The 19,180-nt window shown below is 40.6% G+C and overlaps 3 protein-coding genes across 3 annotated transcripts; 1 reads left to right on the plus strand and 2 right to left on the minus strand.

Annotated features, from left to right (window-relative positions):
- Nucleotides 1-1,234: 1,234 nt before the first annotated feature.
- On the plus strand, nucleotides 1,235-13,034 carry Hil (peptidase hillarin). Its single transcript, XM_028315521.1, has 12 exons — nucleotides 1,235-1,264; nucleotides 1,784-1,900; nucleotides 2,831-3,030; nucleotides 4,129-4,351; nucleotides 5,321-5,547; nucleotides 6,522-6,740; nucleotides 7,588-7,796; nucleotides 8,921-9,051; nucleotides 9,722-9,865; nucleotides 10,504-10,617; nucleotides 11,319-11,496; nucleotides 12,005-13,034. Exons 1-12 carry the CDS (start codon nucleotides 1,235-1,237, stop codon nucleotides 12,139-12,141), a joined length of 1,929 nt encoding a protein of 642 aa, XP_028171322.1. The 3' UTR covers nucleotides 12,142-13,034.
- On the minus strand, nucleotides 12,837-14,434 carry LOC114360735 (uncharacterized). Its single transcript, XM_028315523.1, has 2 exons — nucleotides 13,871-14,434; nucleotides 12,837-12,869 (listed from the first exon to the last, which is right to left on the minus strand). Exons 1-2 carry the CDS (start codon nucleotides 14,432-14,434, stop codon nucleotides 12,837-12,839), a joined length of 597 nt encoding a protein of 198 aa, XP_028171324.1.
- Nucleotides 14,435-17,655: 3,221 nt separating this feature from the next.
- Nucleotides 17,656-18,827, minus strand: LOC114360737 (uncharacterized). The gene is made up of 2 exons (XM_028315525.1): nucleotides 18,638-18,827; nucleotides 17,656-18,108 (listed from the first exon to the last, which is right to left on the minus strand). Exons 1-2 carry the CDS (start codon nucleotides 18,816-18,818, stop codon nucleotides 17,987-17,989), a joined length of 303 nt encoding a protein of 100 aa, XP_028171326.1. The 5' UTR covers nucleotides 18,819-18,827; the 3' UTR covers nucleotides 17,656-17,986.
- Nucleotides 18,828-19,180: the final 353 nt, after the last annotated feature.

Genomic DNA, 19,180 nt, shown 5'->3' on the forward strand with positions numbered 1-19,180 from the left:
TGACAGATTAGTCAATTGTCCGGAACTGTAACACGAGATTAACAATGTAGGTAAAGTTTTTATCGGATGAATAGTTGAAGTCCCAACATACAACCTTGCGTAACACCATGTACACAAATTAAAGCGATTGATAAATTGCGTTTACAAAATATCTGCGAATAAAACTGTAGGCTACCTGAATAATATGACCTTAAATAAATTTTATTATTTATATTTAACGAACCTATTGAATAATATTTAATGTTATTAAGATAAACTGTACGTGATGATAACGCCTAACTAACGAGAAGTTCATTTAAATAGGTTAAATTAAGTAGAACTACTTACTGATACAAGTACAATAAATAAATAAGTTTTTCCGTAACATAGAGTCTTGGGTGCGGCCGGCAAATATTTTCAAAAGGTTTTCGCGTTAAAAATAAGCGTTTCTAATTCTCCCATTCGAAATAAGCGTTTATAATTTAGATCTTGTACTTCGTTTTAATTGTCTTAAAGTACATCATATTCGACTTTAAACGTTAGGATCTTTGTAACAAACGGGACAACAGTTATGATTGTTATCTAAATATATTCAAATGTTGCTAGAAGTTGGAACAATCTCATTAACCCACTAAGAATGTGCAAGCTCGACCGTATAGAAGATTAACGAGCAGATTATTGCACTCATAAAAGATCAAATTATTACGTTTTAGACTAGTATTATATTATCTGTGGTTTTAGTATTAAATTATTTAATAGGCATAGTTTTGTAACCCGCGCATACATATAGGGTTGCGCAGGCCTATTGAAAGACATTTTTATTGGACCAAACCAAAAAACACTTGGAGGAGTTGTCTCACCAAAAGCATTTGGTTCAAATCACAGACATTAATGGTTTCATTAGTAACCTCTTCCAAACGCTTTAACAGTTAACGCTTCAAAACCATCACACTCAGCTTTACCTACTATTTTTAAGGAGTTATTTCGTGTTCTATCGTGTGAATTTACTTATATCTTAGATCATTTTTGTGTCAAACATTATGAGCCGCTATTGGCATTTGACATGGGTTAGTACTGTACTAATCGGTTTAAATCGTGCCTGTGCACTGAATCTTAATAATTATTCATTGAAAATTAGGTTGGTAAAGAATTTAATTATATTGAATATTGAAACTGTATGATTGACAAGCCTAGCCGCATAATTTTCGTTACGAGGTTTCACACTCCAAATGCGAATATTTCACTATCTTTCGACATGCAAAGCTCGCGCCTGCGCGACAGAAATGTGAGACATTTTTTTACATTTGGTTATGCAAATAATTTGTGTAAATCTGTTCTGCACACTAGCCCATTACTTTCTGTAAATAATAAATTTTTGTCCACATTAATTTACCATACTATTGTTTACTGTTTCTATTGTTATACAAATATAGCAATAATGTTGTAAAAGTTGAGTGTACATATAGAAAGAAATTACTGAAATCTCTACCGCAATCTAAATAAAATGCAGGTGTCAATTCATCCTTGACATCAAAATCTAAATGGCTAAATAATTCATTAAACAGTAACATATTATTAGCACGAATTACTAGATAGGCTAATTTAATTAAGCGACTGGAAGATAGTTAAGCTTTTTCGCTAAATAAAAAGATAGCAAACATTTACAATTGTTTTGTTACCTAAGTATCTAGTAACAAGTATGAAATGACTAATTTTACTTTCACACTAAACAATAATAATAATCTAACAGTAGATTACCATGGTCGGGACAATATTCATAATTTTATTGTCTTTTTTTTTTCAGGATCGCGATGAACAAACAAAACTGGAAATGAAACATCGACAGGAAGAAGACGACTTGTACAGGAAATTCTCAAAACACCGCGAAGAAGAAAACAGAAGAATACGAGAAGAAATACAAGTAAGTAACACAAACCTGCCTTTTTTTTTCGTCAAGAAATGCATGAAATTGCATACCCGCTGGCCCGGGGGAACCAGTGGCTCTCCCTGCCAGATGGGCAGGGCCTACTCACTAAAACCTGACGGTGTCCTCCCGAAGTCTTTGGGACGGTGCTGCGAGTTATTGTCCGAGCTAGACGGCCTAGACATTCTTTCGCGGCTCCGCCCCAGACTGTGGCTCGCTCTGTTTGAGCAAGCGACGACTGGCTTCAGGGGAGTAGTACCTCCCCTGGTCTTCGCTAACGGTGCGCGTGAACACATGCGCGCCACAAACCTGCCTAGGCGCAGACCACCGACTAGTTGCCAAATTAGAATCAACTTAAAGTCGATAGTCTGCACCTAGGCTTACGAAACATTCACGCTATTAATAAACGCTTCAAATTACACAAGAAATGTTTAGTAAGGTCAATAAGATGAACGTTCTAAAGTCGCAATAACTAACATTCAAATAAATTTTAATGCAGTCATAACACAAGGCTTTGAAGACTTGAAGTAGCCCAATTCCAAGATAATTACGATTCTATTTGTTTTCAAAATTAAAGGAATGTTTTCTTTGAGTAAAATTTTATATCTACAGTATTAAGAGTACTCTTCCTCCAGGTGGCATCACAAAATTCCACCCTGTATGTAGCGTTAGTAAGAGAATTACTGAATTTTTATAAACACTGTGGAGATGGGACTTAAATTTTTAAAGTCGATGGGGGGGGGGGGTGGTACAGCTGATTATGATGCAGAAGGTCGATATTCATTCACCTTTCTAGATTTCTTAAATAGACTACTCATTCTCCATAGCTGCTAACTGTAGATATTTCAAGCAATTCCGTATAACACAATTGCAGAAGACTGCGCAAATTCAATAGTATATTAAAGTCTTCATATTTGTATTTTCCAGAATGAATGGGAAAGGGAGCTAGAAAGACTAACGAGCCGGTTCCAGCAAGAAATGCAAGTGAAGAAAAGACGGCCAGATGCCGAGATAGGCGCCCTGACGCTCAGGCACCAGCAAGAGAGGGCTGACCTGGAGAAGAACATGACGCTCAGGAGAGATAAGAAGAAGGAGAGCCTCACGAGGAAGATGTTGGAGCATGAAAGGTAAGTTGCGACGTTGGGGAACACAAAACATGGGATTTTGAAAGCCTCTTAGGCACACCCTTAAGCTCTCGTTTTGACGATAGGCATATGACAAGTGGAGGTTGCGTACCATAAAATTCAGCGTAGGACGTCCACCCACAAGGTGGACTGACGACATCATAAAGGTAGCAGAAAGGCGCTGGACGCAGGCCGCTACCAATTGATCAACATGGAAATCATTAGGGGAAGCCTATGTTCAGCAGTGCACGTCCTATGGCTGTAATGATGATGATGATGATATTATGACGTTACTAGTTGACGTAATTTTCGTAGTATGCCTAAATGCTGGTGACTATCAATTAGAACTTTGTGTGACGTCATTTACAGATTTGTGCTAAAAGCAATCTTCATATTCATAAAGCTACTTTTTATCTAGCTAAGTAATGTTCCTAACCCATTTCAAAGTTATGGTTGATTTATTAAAATGGAAAATGACACCGTTTGGTATTGTCGTATTACCTAACCTGCCTGCTAACTTTCTATCCTTTGTATTGTCGAATGAAAAGTGACAAATCAATCGGGCCCCGACAATATTTCACACACGCGTATGAATTCCGACCGAACATTGAATGAGTAGAGAGTCAAACTCTTGTAGGAATACGATTGATAGCATGGTAACTCATCATAGGATGTAACAGTGGTGTTCGAAGTATACGGGCAAGGGAGGCAGCGCCTACCTGGCAAAAGGTCTTAAATTGTTAAAAAAGCACTTACTGCCTTTTACATTCAGAATAATTTTTAGACAGCTCATAAAAAGTATAAGAATGGATTGTAATTCCAAAGACCATGAGGCTTCTCCCGAATGGATCGCATTTTCGGATCAACTTGAATCTCCCTAATCTAGAATAGTGTAATATCGCCGGTATAAATGCTTAAATCTGAAAAACGGTAAGAAAGAGAAGTAAAATTAGGGAATAGGTAGCCGCCAGATGAAATTAACTAAACGACAAACGACTACTTCTCACTGTAATAAATCCATCTTACATAGATGACTTGTAACAAAACGCTATTTGCAACAAAATTGTCTCAAAATACTCTCAAAATGTCAAATATCTCCAGGGCAGCCACGGCAGCGCTAGTTGAGAAACAGAGCCACGAGATGATGGAGCTGATCCAGGAAAGGCGCTCGGAGTACATGGCCGCTTCTTCACTATACCTAGACGGGGAGGAGGCGCCTCCGTACCCGTCCAGGGCGCCCGCGCCGCAGCCTCCCCTGGTGTCCAAGTTTCACATATACACCGACCCGGCGGAGTTCGCGGATGTTGACAAAATCGCTATCTCGGTGAGTCAGCCATTTTCTAATTTAGCCTGAATAGATCGTGCCATCCACGAAGACGTGCCCACAAATTTTTGGTCGAGGGAAACGCGGGGTGCGGGGAGTTTAATCCGAGCAATCCGAGCGTCATTATTTAGGGTGCGTGTGCACTCATAGATATCGATAACACTCAAACATTCACGGAAGAATGGTGAGGCGCGTCTTCGTGGACGGCCGCCTGGACTGGAATTCTTGCACTGAACGTCTCTTGCTAACTACGACGCAGTCCTCGTGGCCCCGTGAGTGGCCTCTTGGGGAGAAAAGAAGGAATTTTAGAGTTGTAAGACCAGAACTTACTTTTAAATAACTTACTAGGTATTAGTTTGTTGCTGTAGTTTGAGTCCAAAATGTTACGATATGTCATACGTCCAAATTAACTATTCTCGTAAAAAATGAAATGTTGACTGCACCGCAGAATAAAAAACCAGTTGCATTTCATTGAACTTTGGTTACAAAAATGGCTTCCAATGCGAACACTAACGTTTTTAGTATGTAGGTAATTTAAGAATTTTAAGATCAATGGCTGCTTGAAATGAGCATCATGTCTCATATAATCACAACAGCGAGTTGGAAGACGCTCTAACCAACTATCGGCCGTGTCTGTTATAATTAGTGGATGTAATAATTAATGCTCTACATCCATTGCTTACAGTTTCCCACAGTAAATAGAATTACAGAGCTGCATCTAACGGATTCACAATGCTTGTATCATCATCTAGTGTGATCATTGGCGTGGTTAGAGAGTTAGATCCTGTGTTTGATTCTTAAACGGTTTTTATGGCATTGCATATTGCATAATTATGGCTTATGTCAATCTCTACAACAATTTTCGTTTTATCATTGAATCGGTCACATCACAACATCCAAGCAATGACTGATAGCACTATTGCCACACCACAACCATAACAAAGACTTACAATGACTCATCAATTCCAGGTGGCGCAAGAAGACCAAAAAACCTTCACAGATCTAGTCCGGCAGCTAGTGGGGAGATGCGCAACCGACGTGGAGAAGGCGCGGACGATCTTCCGCTGGATCACGGTGAAGAACCTCAACAACATCCAGTTCGACGACAACTTGCGGGGCGACTCGCCTCTAGGCCTGCTGCGCGGCATCAAGCACGGGACGGAGAGTTACCATGTACTGTTTAAGAGGTTGTGCAGGTGAGAAGCAGTCTTCGTCATAATTTTATGAAATTCCTAGAATCCTCCCTGTTTAGTTTCATCAAGCACGAAATGGAGAGTCATCATGTACTGTTTAAGAGGTTGTATGGGTAAGAACAGCAGTCTTCATCAAAACTCTTCGTGTAATACTTTTAAAAGAGCTTGATCATCTATCTCAGTGCTTCATGCAGCAGTAGATAAGTCCATCCACAGCACTGAACAGGATTGACTCGGGTTCTGGCTCTATAGGAGGGGCAATTTGGCTCAGACGGAAGGGACCATTTCGACCAGGGGGTGCAATCAAGGTTTTAGGCTTATGGTCCTCCACGCTTAGCTACTTAAGGACGAAACAGGTAAGGCTTAGTCTGATAACTAGTGGGGCAATACGCGAGAGTTACCATGTACTTTTTAAGAGGTTGTGCAGGTAAGGAGAAGAAAAAGCCGTCTTCGTCAACATTTTTCGTAAAAATAATTTCCAAAGAGGTTGGTAAGATAGGATGCTATCTTAGTGCCATGCAGCAGTAGATGTGTCTAGTAGTCACAGCAAAGTGAGGATACGTACCTATACAGTTTTGGACCCAGGGGAGGGGAAGTCAATTTGTAAATCAGATTTTTTGGCATCATAAGGTAGTCATTAGGGGCATACATTTCCATGGGGTCAGCTGCCTTCCCGAACTCCCCTGGATACGCTCATGTCTACAAGATATGTCTCACTATAATGTTCAGAATCCTGAATGAGAAAAGTTACTCAGAAGTCAAAGTACCTCATCTACCGACCATCACACTTTATGTCAAAACTAGCAAGAACTCAAGGTGCCTTCATAAGTCTCCCTGGGTGCGCTCATGCTTACTACAGGACCCACTATAATGTTCTCAATCCTGAAGGAAGAAAGTTACTCAGAAGTCAAAAAAGACTAGAATATACTAGTCAAACAATTTGAAGAACTGACTATAACTTTTCCTTTTCCATACAGCTACGCAGGCCTGCACTGCGTGGTGATCAAGGGCTACAGCAAATCCGCGGGCTACCAGCCTGGCGTCCGCTTCGAAGACAACAGATTCCGAAACTCCTGGAACGCGGTATACGTGGCAGGGGCCTGGCGGTTTGTCCAGTGCAACTGGGGGGCGAGGCATCTGGTCAACGCGAAAGACGCCCCCAAGCCAGGGAACAGAGGGAAGAGTGATAGCTTGAGGTGCGTAGAATAGTTGTACTGTAGGGCAAATTAAGCCACGATAGCCGAACGGTGAAGGGGTCGAACTAGCCGATTCGAGATCCGAGGAACGCGGGTTCCAATCCCACCGCCGCTCGACTATTGTGGTGAGCCCACTCGTAACACAAGCATATCTAGGCTGGGTTGCACCATCTTACTTTAACTTTGACAAACGTCAAAAATCTGTCAAACTCCATACAAAAACACCGGTTAACGTAGTAGTTTACGATCAAAGTTAATTGGTGCAACTCAGCCTTAGAGGGGCTAACGGGACTAACGGGACTAACAAAGTTTTCACTCAAACTCTCACATATTTGAGAAGTACTCTTTCTTACTCTACCTACTTACTACCCAACTACTGTCTCAATTGAAGTTACTCCTCTCCTCCAGTGAAGATTATTGTCTTCCACCACTTAAAAATATGAAATTAATGTCTTCACGACATACTTAAATGAAAGGGAATTAGCGGAATGCAATACGAAGCGGTAGAAGCCTATATTGCTGTATAAAAAGAAAGAAGAGGAGGAAGTAAGACATTCCCAACACAAGTATCTCCGATTACTTACTGGGAAGCCTCCGCACAAATATTGTATAAAACTTTTTGTCAATAAACAATTTTTAATTTTTAATTTTTAAAAAGTAAGACTGGTAAGACTTTGTGATTTGATTGTGTGTGATTAAATGCTATTGGAAAGTAACACACGCTTTGGTTTCACATCGCTTTGGTTAGCATATAATCATGTATCAAATCATTGTCTTACCAGTCTTACTTCCTGCTCTTCTTTCTTCCTTGTTACTTATCTGAGTTTTAAGCTATAACCTCTACCAGGTACGAATACGACGACCACTACTTCCTGACGGACCCGCGCGAGTTCATCTACGAGTTCTTCCCGCTGCAGCCGGACTGGCAGCTGCTGAAGACGCCCATCACCCTCCACGACTTCGAGGAGCTGCCCTTCGTGCGATCGCTGTTCTTCCGATACGGGCTGTACTTCAGCGACCCCAATACCAAGGCGGTCATGTACACTGACTCCACTGGTGAGTTGGACCAGTTTTTTTTTTTGGATGGACTGTGCTGATAGCCGAGAGCGGCTTTCTCAGCAATAGGTGAGCACAGATGGCTCTCAACCTCAAAATTTAAGCAACGAGCTTAAGGGCGCCTCTGAGTGGGGCTCGGACCTCGGCCTAGGGAGTTGCTGGGTGACGGTAACCTAACATAGGTTGGGGGAGAGAAACGGCCGGGCACATGCCGATACCGCGAGAAAAAGGGACGGGTCTAAGAGGAATACGGCGCGCGTCCTTGGACCAGAAGTAAAGTAGTCCCTAACACTAGCAAACGGGCCACTTTTAGTTGGTTTCTTTAGGAACCATCAGCTACAGACGACGGCAAGTTAAGCAAAACACTGTGGTAACTTGCGTGGCTATAATAGGCGCAATTTTGCAACAAAAAAATATATTTCCTGATGTGCGCCCGTGTAGCGTGAAGCTACACGACTTCGAAGAGCTGCCCTTCGTGCGATCGCTGTTCTTCCGATACGGGCTATACTTTAGCGACCCCAATACTAAGGCGGTTATATACACAGACTCCACTGGTGAGTCAAGTTGTCCCCAAGTTTCCAACACTAGCAAGGCAGCCACTTTTAGTATGTTTCTTTGGAAACCATCAGCTACACACGACGGTATGTACACTGACTCCACTGGTGAGTTGCAATGGCTTGGACTTGAACCTAGAGCGTTTACCTCACTTTGGTTAGGATCAGGTCAGCAGGCGCGAGAGCGTCTGGGGCACGGGCCCCATTCGTCCTGGCTATTCCCGTTAGCTCCCCCATAAAGTGGGATTTTTGGTCCGAAGCGACTGCTGCCGTTACCTATAGGGCGAGGAAACTGCGGAAGACGTCTTGGTCGGGACCCAAGACACCATTCAACGATAGTGGGAGCACCCCTGGTTTTATTGGAATCGACTCCTACAAAACGTCATTGAACCACAAAAAGTAATGGGAGAAATATAAAATTCCAACAACTTGAACATCATTTGGCTGATAGTTCTTTTATGACTTTCTTGTACAAACGTGAGCAAAATGTGTCTAAACATCATTAGGCTGATAGTTCTTTTATGACTTTCGTGTGTCTATCGAAAGTAAAACGCGCATATTCTGTTGCAGGTGCGGCGACTATGCGCATAGCCATGCCAGCACACATGCAGAGCTCGCTGATCTTCCACTACAACCTCAAGTTCTACGACACAGAGGGCGATGGTTTCGACGGCGTCAGTTTAAAGAGATTTGTAATGCAGGTAAAAAAACTATGACGATTTTTCATTTAATAGCCTTTGATTTGGATCTCAATTGGTACTTAGATGTTCAATTCACTTTACTGTCTCAAAATAAGAATATTTTTCAAACGTAACTTATCGCCAAAAGAGTTTGTTAGCAGTTCCCTTTGCCACCAAGAGATGGTGCTGCCTGTGCTTTAGTTCGCAATAGGTGAAATGATCTAAAAATTTACTCATCTCTGAATTTCTTGCCGGATAGGGCTACGCTCATTGTAAAAAACGTCTTATCACTCACTAGAGGCTACAACAATGTCACCAACTGGTGAGCACTGATGCGGTAAGAAAACTGCAGCATTTGCACTCACTAGTAGCTAAGAAGACAGCTAAGACAGCAAATCCTATAATCCTCATACCGCTGCACCACTCACGCTAGTACCACACCATCTTAGCTGTGGTCTTGACCAGTCTGTAGAGTAAGGTCCTGTCACTCACAGTGCCACTTCTTCTTCTTATCGTGTCGACAACAAACCTACACAGTGTCATCCCAAAACTCCGCTACAAGAGTGGCTTTATCGACAGCATTCACGCAGGAGCGTGCAGTTGCTCGGGCATTCAGGGCACGACATCATGTGCTTCATCGACTGCGGAACAAAACAGTGGCTCTTAATACCCTCATTTCCTTACATTCCAGTCAGTGGTGGGCAACGTGGTGTCGTTCCGGGTGCACGCGCCCTGCAGCGGCGCCTTCTTACTAGACATCTTCGCCAACGCCGTCACGCCGCGAGAATACCTCACCGGCGAGCCCATGAAGTTCAAGAGCGTTTGCAAGTTCAAGGTACTGACGCCACTTTAGATTTACTAATATCTTCACAGGGAGAAAGTACCCCACTTAGGTTTGCATTCATCTAATAACTTAACCTTGTCGACGAGAGAACGAGAATTTGGGAAACCTTGTTGATTAGCCACATTACGATCTTTTTTCTGTTTGGTGATTGATTATTTTGGTATATTATGATTATTATCATTGATAAACACATTTTATCTCATATTATCCCAAAAATACGCTGACCACGAGGACTTGTCAGTCCTGATATTTGTACCTTCTCTAAACTCTTTACTGTACCCATACTGTACCTAAACGAATTTATGTAAGTATACCGAAGATCGGACTTTTCCTGAAACTGTCAATCATCACGTTTTGACTATACTTTCCACAATCACCTACTACTTCATCTTCAATCATAGCAGAAGCCACTTTTGACAGACGCATTTGGTCATGACGGAATGTCTTCGTCTTCTACCAACGCTGACTCCTGTACACACGGCCACACTGTTAACTATCTATTTCCGATTTTGCTCTCGCTCTCATCAAATGGTGATTCTTTGCGATAGAACGAGATGACATGACTGGCAATGGGCAGTTAACACTGTTGCCGATAGTACCTACCCTGTACTGATCACGTTAACCCTCAGATTTGCTGCGCCGAGCTCCAGACGGTTATGGTGCCTCTGCCGGACTGCGCGAGCGGCGAATGGGGCCCGACCAAAGCCACCCGCCTGTTCGGGCTTGTACCTATCACTCATCAGGTACGTTGTTGAAGGTTACATTTAATAGTAATCTGAGAGCTCTTTCCAGACCATCTGTATAAGTAAAAAACAGCAGGAGCCAGTTTAATTTAATAGAAGTATTCTAACTAGTAGTTGTGCTAGTAGCTTCCTGCACCTGCAAACACACAAGTCCAGTTTTGTGAGATCCCGCAACAGTAATTCTGTTCTGAAGAAAGTCCCTAGTATACAGGGTGTTAGGTAAATGGGTATATGAGCCGACACTAGCCCATGTTAACATGGCCATATAAATGGTATAGTGAAGTCAGAAATTTGATATCATGATTTTATTTTTTTAAATTTTCATACAAAATAAATTTTATATAATCCGATTTGTATGAATATTCAAATAATTTAAATGAAGATATCAATTTTCTGACTTCACCATACCATTTATATGGCCATGTTAACATGGGCTAGTGTCGGCTCATATACCCATTTACCTAACACCCTGTAGAACTCCTAAGTACATGATGAAACGACACTCGAAACTCGATTCAAACCTAAGATTGCTTCCAACACTGAAGTTCAACAATTCAGACTTGATCAATTTGAATCTATGTCTGAGTTTGAACCTGGTTTTTGAGCTCCGTTTCGAAATGGATTAATTGATTTTTCCCACAAAAATATAATGTCGTAAAAAGAAACTGAAATTTACAACCACTTTAACTTGAACCCCGCAGGAGGCGCTGGTCTTTGCCGGGCGCGAACTAGAGATCCAGTTCCGAATGTCGCGCCCGCTGGCCGACTTTATGGCGACGCTGCACAAAAACGGCGTCGATGAGAAGCGGCTGTCGAAATACGTGCAGCAGAACGTGTCGGATGATATAGTGTCGTTCTACATCACTTTCCCTGAAGAAGGTACGTGTCTTTTTGACGTTTTTCTATTTCATGTTCTGCCTTAGGGTACATTAGAGATAGTATTGCCCCTGCAGTGGAGACTAAATGATGATGGCCTTAGGGCTCTTTAAAATTAGACGATATGAGTAAGACGGCAGTCGTCCGTGAAATCTACGATACATCGCCATGTGCAACGACGTCGTCGATAAAGTGCAACGTGAATTGTTTTGACGTTTTGTCCCATTACCCATAGTGCTCCTCGAGTTGGGATTTGATTGACCTCAATCGATCGTATATTGCCTATGAACATTAGACTTACGAGAGCACCGTCAGTTTTTATGATACACGACACGACACGACGAGTCGAGAGTCGAGACACGTTGCGATATATATCGTAGATTACCACGATCGCGTCGTGAAACAATGCCGCGTATGATTGTGTGTTTAAAAACTTTCAATACTGCACCAGTATTTATTATGCAACACATAACCTTATTTCAATACACCTAACGTTAATTTCTCTATACAGGTCAATACGGGCTAGACATCTACACTCGCGAGCGCGGCGGACCCACCGCAATCCACCAGAACGGTTCCACGGAGAAAGAGAAGCACCTCCTCACACACTGCTGCAAGTATCTCATCAACAGCAGCAAGAGGAATTGAACCTTAACACCTTCTGATGAACGCCAAATTGGGATACACTAAAATGCCCACTGCTGCAAACACCTCATCAACAGCAGTAAGAGAAATTGAACCTTAATACCTTCCAATGACCGCCAAATTGGGATGCACTAAAAATTGTAGGAGAATAGAGCTCACGTGACGATAAGTGGATAAGGAATCTCGATGAATTGATATTGATATGCCACGGAATCGATTATTTTAAACTAGTGTCACTGCCGATTAAAATTAATAGGCCAACCGTATGAGAAAAAAAGTTAAAGTTGGAAAAGATGACGTGTTTAAAGAATCTTTTAAAGAAACTAGCCGTCTTCTGGCTTCATCATCAGACCAGACACGATTATATTGCAATGTTATCGAACTTCCAGCTCAATGAAACTTCGAGGAGTAGGTCAAACTCAACTTGAAAGATCACCGAGATACCGCTAAGTTACTTATTATAGCATCTCCAGAATTTCTAATCTTTACAAACTAAGTACTAAAAGATTGAAGACGCGATACAATGGTGCGATTGTTACATACAATTCGAATTACAATCGATATTATTCGATAGCGTATCGATAACATATACTTTTATTACGAATTAATAAGCTCAAATGTTACGAATACGAAGCTACAACGCATAAACGTTTTGATCGTTCATTCCATTCGAATAACGAATAATCGTTAGTCGATATTTACTTGGTTATCGATTCAATCGATTGTTTTCTCTGGAACAATCGCCCATTGCTAGATTAGAGTAAAAAAGAGAGTATAGTTGTTGAATGACTCGGTGGGTTGTACTTTTATTAAATTACTATATTTATAATGGATTTTTACCCAAATGTAGATAATGAAACCTTACTCTATGTAGGCTAAAATTAAATAAAATCCGTCCAATGTAAGGTAAATAACTGTACGTTTTTTTTATATACCCGATGTACGTAATTATATTGATATACGTTATGTTCAGGTATATTATTGTTGTTGTCCACTTATAAGTAATGTCCACTTTATAAGTTAAATCCACAAAACGTACGTCAGAAGGTTGGAACAGTAAAACATGTGATTTCTTTAAAGGTGTAATTGCGACTAAAATAAAACTGGCGGGCTCAGCCGCCGACACATACAAGGAACAGTATAACTATTGTTTCCTATTGTTAATTGTATTGGGCAATGATGTGGGAACGCAGGGCGCTACTCAATACTCTCTGTTCATTCATGAAGTTAATTTATTACTCTGATTAATGTGTACCTACATCATCCCCCTCCTTATACAAAAAATAAAACACAATAACGCTTGATTGAGTAAATAACAAAATAATGAATATTTGAAACAACATTATAAAACAAAATTCTATGTCAATTAAAAATATCTAGAGACATAATACGCTCAATCAAATTGTACACTTGGTCCATTGCGAAAATACAAGCAATGCGCAAGTTTAAGTAAAAAGTAAAAACATAAGAAAAGGTTGTATGTGTCTATCATTATATAATATAAAAATGTCAATTACCAATTACTAAACATCAATAAACATCTCAGAAACACAATAACAAAAATGTTTTGCCAAACAAAATACAATAAATCAATTTGAATAAAGAGTAAAGTAAAATCAGCGACTTCCACTTGCAGTCGGTTAATCATTTCCGATAATTCGTGAATGCTTCCCGGCGTGGAGGTTTTCATTTCGGCTATTTCTGTATATTCTGGCCTGGTTGCCTCCATAACCTTGTCCGCCACCGTTGCCAAGCTCTCCAAGTCCTTGACCTCGGTGACAGCAAGAACAGCCTGAACTGCCGACGGCAAGTGTCTGGTCCACATTATTTGTAGCGTGGAGTCTGGTAGTTTGTTTCTAGCCAAGTCTCTCATCCGACGGAGAAGTTGCGATGGCTTTTGGGTGCCCAGTTCCATTTCCCCCAAAAGCTTTTGAAATTGCCGCGTCTCAGACTCTTCAAACACTTGTAACAGACGGTCCTTCAATGTCTGATATCGTCTTTCTTGTGGTGGTGACAGCAGCAGGTCGCTGACTTGTTGTATGGCAGATTTGCTGAGTTTGGTAACGACTAAGTTTTGTTTTGTTACATCTCCTAGTCGTTGCGATTCTACTACGGCCTCAAATTGGACAAACCAGAGTCGCGGTTGGTCTGACCAAAAATCAGGTATCCTTGACGAAACACTTATACTCGCCAAAGTCTCCGTCTCCGTCGACGCCTGTGCGGGCGGTGCCGCTAAAGAAGGCGCCGGCGTATTAGGCGCGGCGTAAATAGGTGCGGGTCCGTCTTGAGGATTCATATTCAAAACTTGCACTGTCCCAAACGTAAAAAAAATTGTTCAACTGGCGTCACCAATGTACGTATTTATACACTGTATACCTAATTATCACGTCGGGCGTATTCATACACTGTATACGTAATGATCACGTCGGGCGTATTGATACACTGTATACGTAATGATCACGTCGGGCGTATTGATACACTGTATACGTAATGATCACGTCGGGCGTCACCAATGTACGTTTTTTTTATATACCCGATGTACGTAATTATATTGATATACGTTATGTTCAGGTATATTATTGTTGTTGTCCACTTATAAGTAATGTCCACTTTATAAGTTAAATCCACAAAACGTACGTCAGAAGGTTGGAACAGTAAAACATGTGATTTCTTTAAAGGTGTAATTGCGACTAAAATAAAACTGGCGGGCTCAGCCGCCGACACATACAAGGAACAGTATAACTATTGTTTCCTATTGTTAATTGTATTGGGCAATGATGTGGGAACGCAGGGCGCTACTCAATACTCTCTGTTCATTCATGAAGTTAATTTATTACTCTGATTAATGTGTACCTACAATAACAACCTTTATTTTATATTTTAAACTTATAGCTACATTCTATGTCATTTGTATATGGAAATAGATGAGAGAAGAAAACATTGGTGAAATTCTTGAGAGTGGTTGTGCTGAAGCAATGAAATTGCTTTTATATATACATTTAAATTAAATTAATTAGATATACTTGTTTTTGTATAAACTTTATAAGATATATTATTATATTGTGGTATTTTTGGATATGATTTATTTTATACAATCGCAGTGTTCATAGAAATATCAGAGATATTTACTCATACGCTTAAAATAATGGATACATACAAAATAGATTGCTCTATTTTATTATTCTACAGTTTAATTTGTTGCACGCACAAAATGAAATACAGCAATTTATGACTTTTAGTATAGATAACAATAATATAATTATTACTTACGTCTAATTACTCTAATTTATAACGTATTATGTTTAATAAACGCGGCAATATAATTATGTAAATTTTTATAAAATATATGGCATGTTATTTTTCTAAAACCACATTTTTTTTACAAAATATCAGATCCAATTCATTCCCCAAATGATTACTACTTACGATACTTAGGGCCAGTTTCACTACTTGCTGATAAGTCGCTGATAGCCTATTGGGTATTTCTCTGTCAGATAAACTACAACTTTTGGTTGCACAGGTCTCAGAAAGATATCTGACAGAAAGTGTTAGATAATCTGAGACTATATCAGGAACCGGTCAAACTGACCCTTCTTATTTTTATAAAGAGAGTCTTCAATACATTGATAAAGCACCAAATTCAGTGGGACGGCACATTTTCTATCCTACAACACTAACCAAAAACTTCTATTATTTACTACTAGACAAGATAATATGACACAACGTGTCGACAATCTTTTTATATCAGTAACTCATTTAGTCGATAAAAGGTGACCGAGTTTCTTCCGCCACTTCTTCTCAGCACCAGCGCCACCAGCCCATATTATGTTGTACCAAAGTAGTGGTAGGGCAAGCCATATTTGGGACGTGTATAAGTGCCCTAGTAAGGGCCTATGTACTGAATAAACTATTTGAATTTGAATTTGATTATGAGCAAGCGACAAGAACAGATTTACCGACCGCCCATACTACAACCCGGCCGAGTTAACTGCGTGGTGCTACCTGGTGGCTGTGACGTCACATCTACGCTCTGGTACGGACGGGGAGAACGCGAGGTGTGCGGGTAAGTGGGAGGGAGTCGCATTCCAGCGAGGTACGTAGTTAGCTTGACCGGGTTATAAATATTAACAAAAACGTCGTTAAAACAACAACATGGCAATGAGGGTTTTAGCGAATGAAAGATCCGCTAGATGGCGGGACGTGGATGTGGGGTCTGACTGCTGCGTGATTGGTGGATTTTGACATATCTGTCAATGTCATGTCAAAAATAACCAATCATGCAGCAATTGGACCTCGCGTCTACGTATTGCCATCTGGCGGATTTTTCATTCGCGAAAACCCTCATTCTTTTAAATACGTTATTTGAAACTACTTAAGCTGTCTATCTTAAGCTTAACTCTTAAGCTGTGATACTAAGCTTGTCTAGTAGAAGCATTTGATACTAACTATACACACAAAAAATAACACAGTCAAAACAAAATACAAACCACAAGACCGCCACACAAAGTGACTTCGCCCTTATTATTAAGTCATTAATGACCGTTTTCACCATCAATCCTTAATTTTTAAGTAACCCCTATGGTAACACATAACAGGAATTTTATAGGGGTCACTTAAAAATTAGGGATTATTGGTGAAAACGGGCATAGGTCCCTGTTTAGGTCCTGTTACTTTTTCTTAGTCTACTGAGATTCCCAAACAGAAAATAATTATCCTTATTTACCTATTATTTGAGCAATTTAAAATTCCATGGCTTCATAAGACGTCTTTACTGTATTTCATATCTTATACATATTGTTTAGAGTACAGTACAATTTTCAACATTTTAGGAATCAATCCTTAGTGTACGTCAATCGTGGGTATACCACATAAGATACATAGCTGTCTGCGTTTACGCAGCCTTTATGCTCTACTGTGTATAGATTGTTTCATCCATGAAACGCGCCCCACCATTTTTCCGCTAATGTTTGAGTGTTATCGGTACACGCTAAATGATCCATGAGTGCACACGCACACTACAATAATGTCGCTCGGATTGCTCGGAAAAAAATTGGTGGGGCGCGTCTTCGTGGATGAAACGATCTATATTGATTATTATGAAGATTAAGTGTCTACATTTGCGCAGCCTCTAAGCACTACTGCTAGCCTAGAATGCGCGTCATTATACTAGACACTAGTTTTTTCGAGGCATTATATAGATTTTAGTCGATAAGCTAACATTGTCTAAAAAAATCGATAACATTTTATCATGGCGCACATCCAAAGCCAGCTGTGTGCTTACCACGAGTTTACGTTAGGCGTGCTCGCAACTGCGTAAAAAAATTACATTAAATTTAACACAAATTGTACACCGCTCCTAGCGGCAACTTTCAAGAACTAAAAACTTCATAGATTTTTTTGACGCACTTGCTAACGAGCACAACTAACAACGGACTCATGGGGGCGTAGTGTAAGTTTACGTCAAACGCATTCGAAATCGTTTGCGAAAAAAATTGACATTAAATGTATGACGGGTTGTACAGCGCCCCTAGCGGAAACTTATAAGAACTAAAAACTTCATATATTTTTTAACGCAGTAGATATCGAATGCATTTGACGTAACTCACACTACGCCCCCTGAGGGCTTAGTGTGTATTTACATCAAACGTCGTCACTAGTAAGTGTCCTGGAGTTAGTTTAGTTAGTTCTTAAAAGTATCCAGCTAAGGGCACTGTACAATTTGTCATACATTTAATGTAATTTTTTTCGCGCTCACTAGTGACGACGTTTACGTAAACTCACACTACGCCCCATGGTAAGCACACTTCGTGATAACGTGGCGTTTACACAGGTACCTCTTAGTTCTTTTCTACACGAGTCCCTTGGTGGCGTTGAGCGTGGCTCGTTGCTCCACGCCGCGTATTAATGTACCCAGAAGGCCTTCCATCTCAGTGGCTGTCTCACGTAGCGCTGTGTTGTCGAAGCAAGAGTCTGGAAAAAAGGTTAATAAATTAAAGATCTAGGACAAAAATAGGGCACACATTATGTTAGGTTGCGGTTCGTAATGACTGACACACAACGGTTACCAATAAAGAATGAGCATGGCATTATTTCATCAGCATTGACATCATCAAATCATCCCAGGTTTTGTTCCAATTTTATTAGAAATACTTAAACAGAATGTTTGAAATCTCGTTTGTCTTCTTAACACGGTAAAGAACTAAATGCCCGTTTTCACCATCAACCCTTATTTTTTAAGTGACCTCTATACATAACAGGAATTTTGTTTCCATATGGGTCACCTAAAATTAGGGATTGATGGTAAAAACGGGCATAAGTCACGTACCGTGGCGTCCGATCACAAACAAAGTTGGAGCTCTTAAAAAATTTACCGTTTTCCGACCTTTATCCACATCTTTTGTGGCTAACCGCAAACCACGGAAGTCTAGAATAAGATTTCAATATGTGTTTGATGATTATGATGATTTTTTTTGCTTATTAGGAGCCTGAAGGCACTCACCGTCCATAGCGAAGTTGTTAGTGAGTATTTGCTGGAGGCGGTCCAGAACAGTATCCAGGTCAGCATTAAGTTCCTTCATCTTGTCGTTGCTGGACGCCACGCTGCGGATATCTGCTGCGTACTTCTGCTCCGTAGCTGAGATCGACTGGTTGTTGTCTAATCTTGCTGCTTGTGACTTCATTACTGACTCTTGTTCTGTGAATTAATTTAAAGTAAATTCATAAAAGGTCCAAAAGGAACAAGTTATTATCCGATTCACGCAGCAGCGACAGGTGACGTGTCGCTTTAAGGCTTGGTATTTCTTCTAAAGTAGGTATTTCGCGCTGTCAAAATCTGCGCGCGCAATTCTTCGCCGAAAACAGCGCGTCAAAGAGCTCCCGCCACAATTTCCAGCTACACAGTATAGAAATACGCAGTTGGTTAGGTTAGGTTGACTTCCTTCCCTTCAAGCGTCACACTCACAACACTTTCTAATAGAAATCATATCCAAGTGACACAAATTAAAACACCTTTCAGACTTTTTGGGAATATATTCTAGAATCG

The sequence above is a fragment of the Ostrinia furnacalis genome, unplaced genomic scaffold, assembly GCF_004193835.3.
Source record: "Ostrinia furnacalis isolate ACB-3 unplaced genomic scaffold, ASM419383v2 OfSCF5130, whole genome shotgun sequence".
In the NCBI taxonomy this organism is placed as follows: domain Eukaryota; kingdom Metazoa; phylum Arthropoda; class Insecta; order Lepidoptera; family Crambidae; genus Ostrinia; species Ostrinia furnacalis.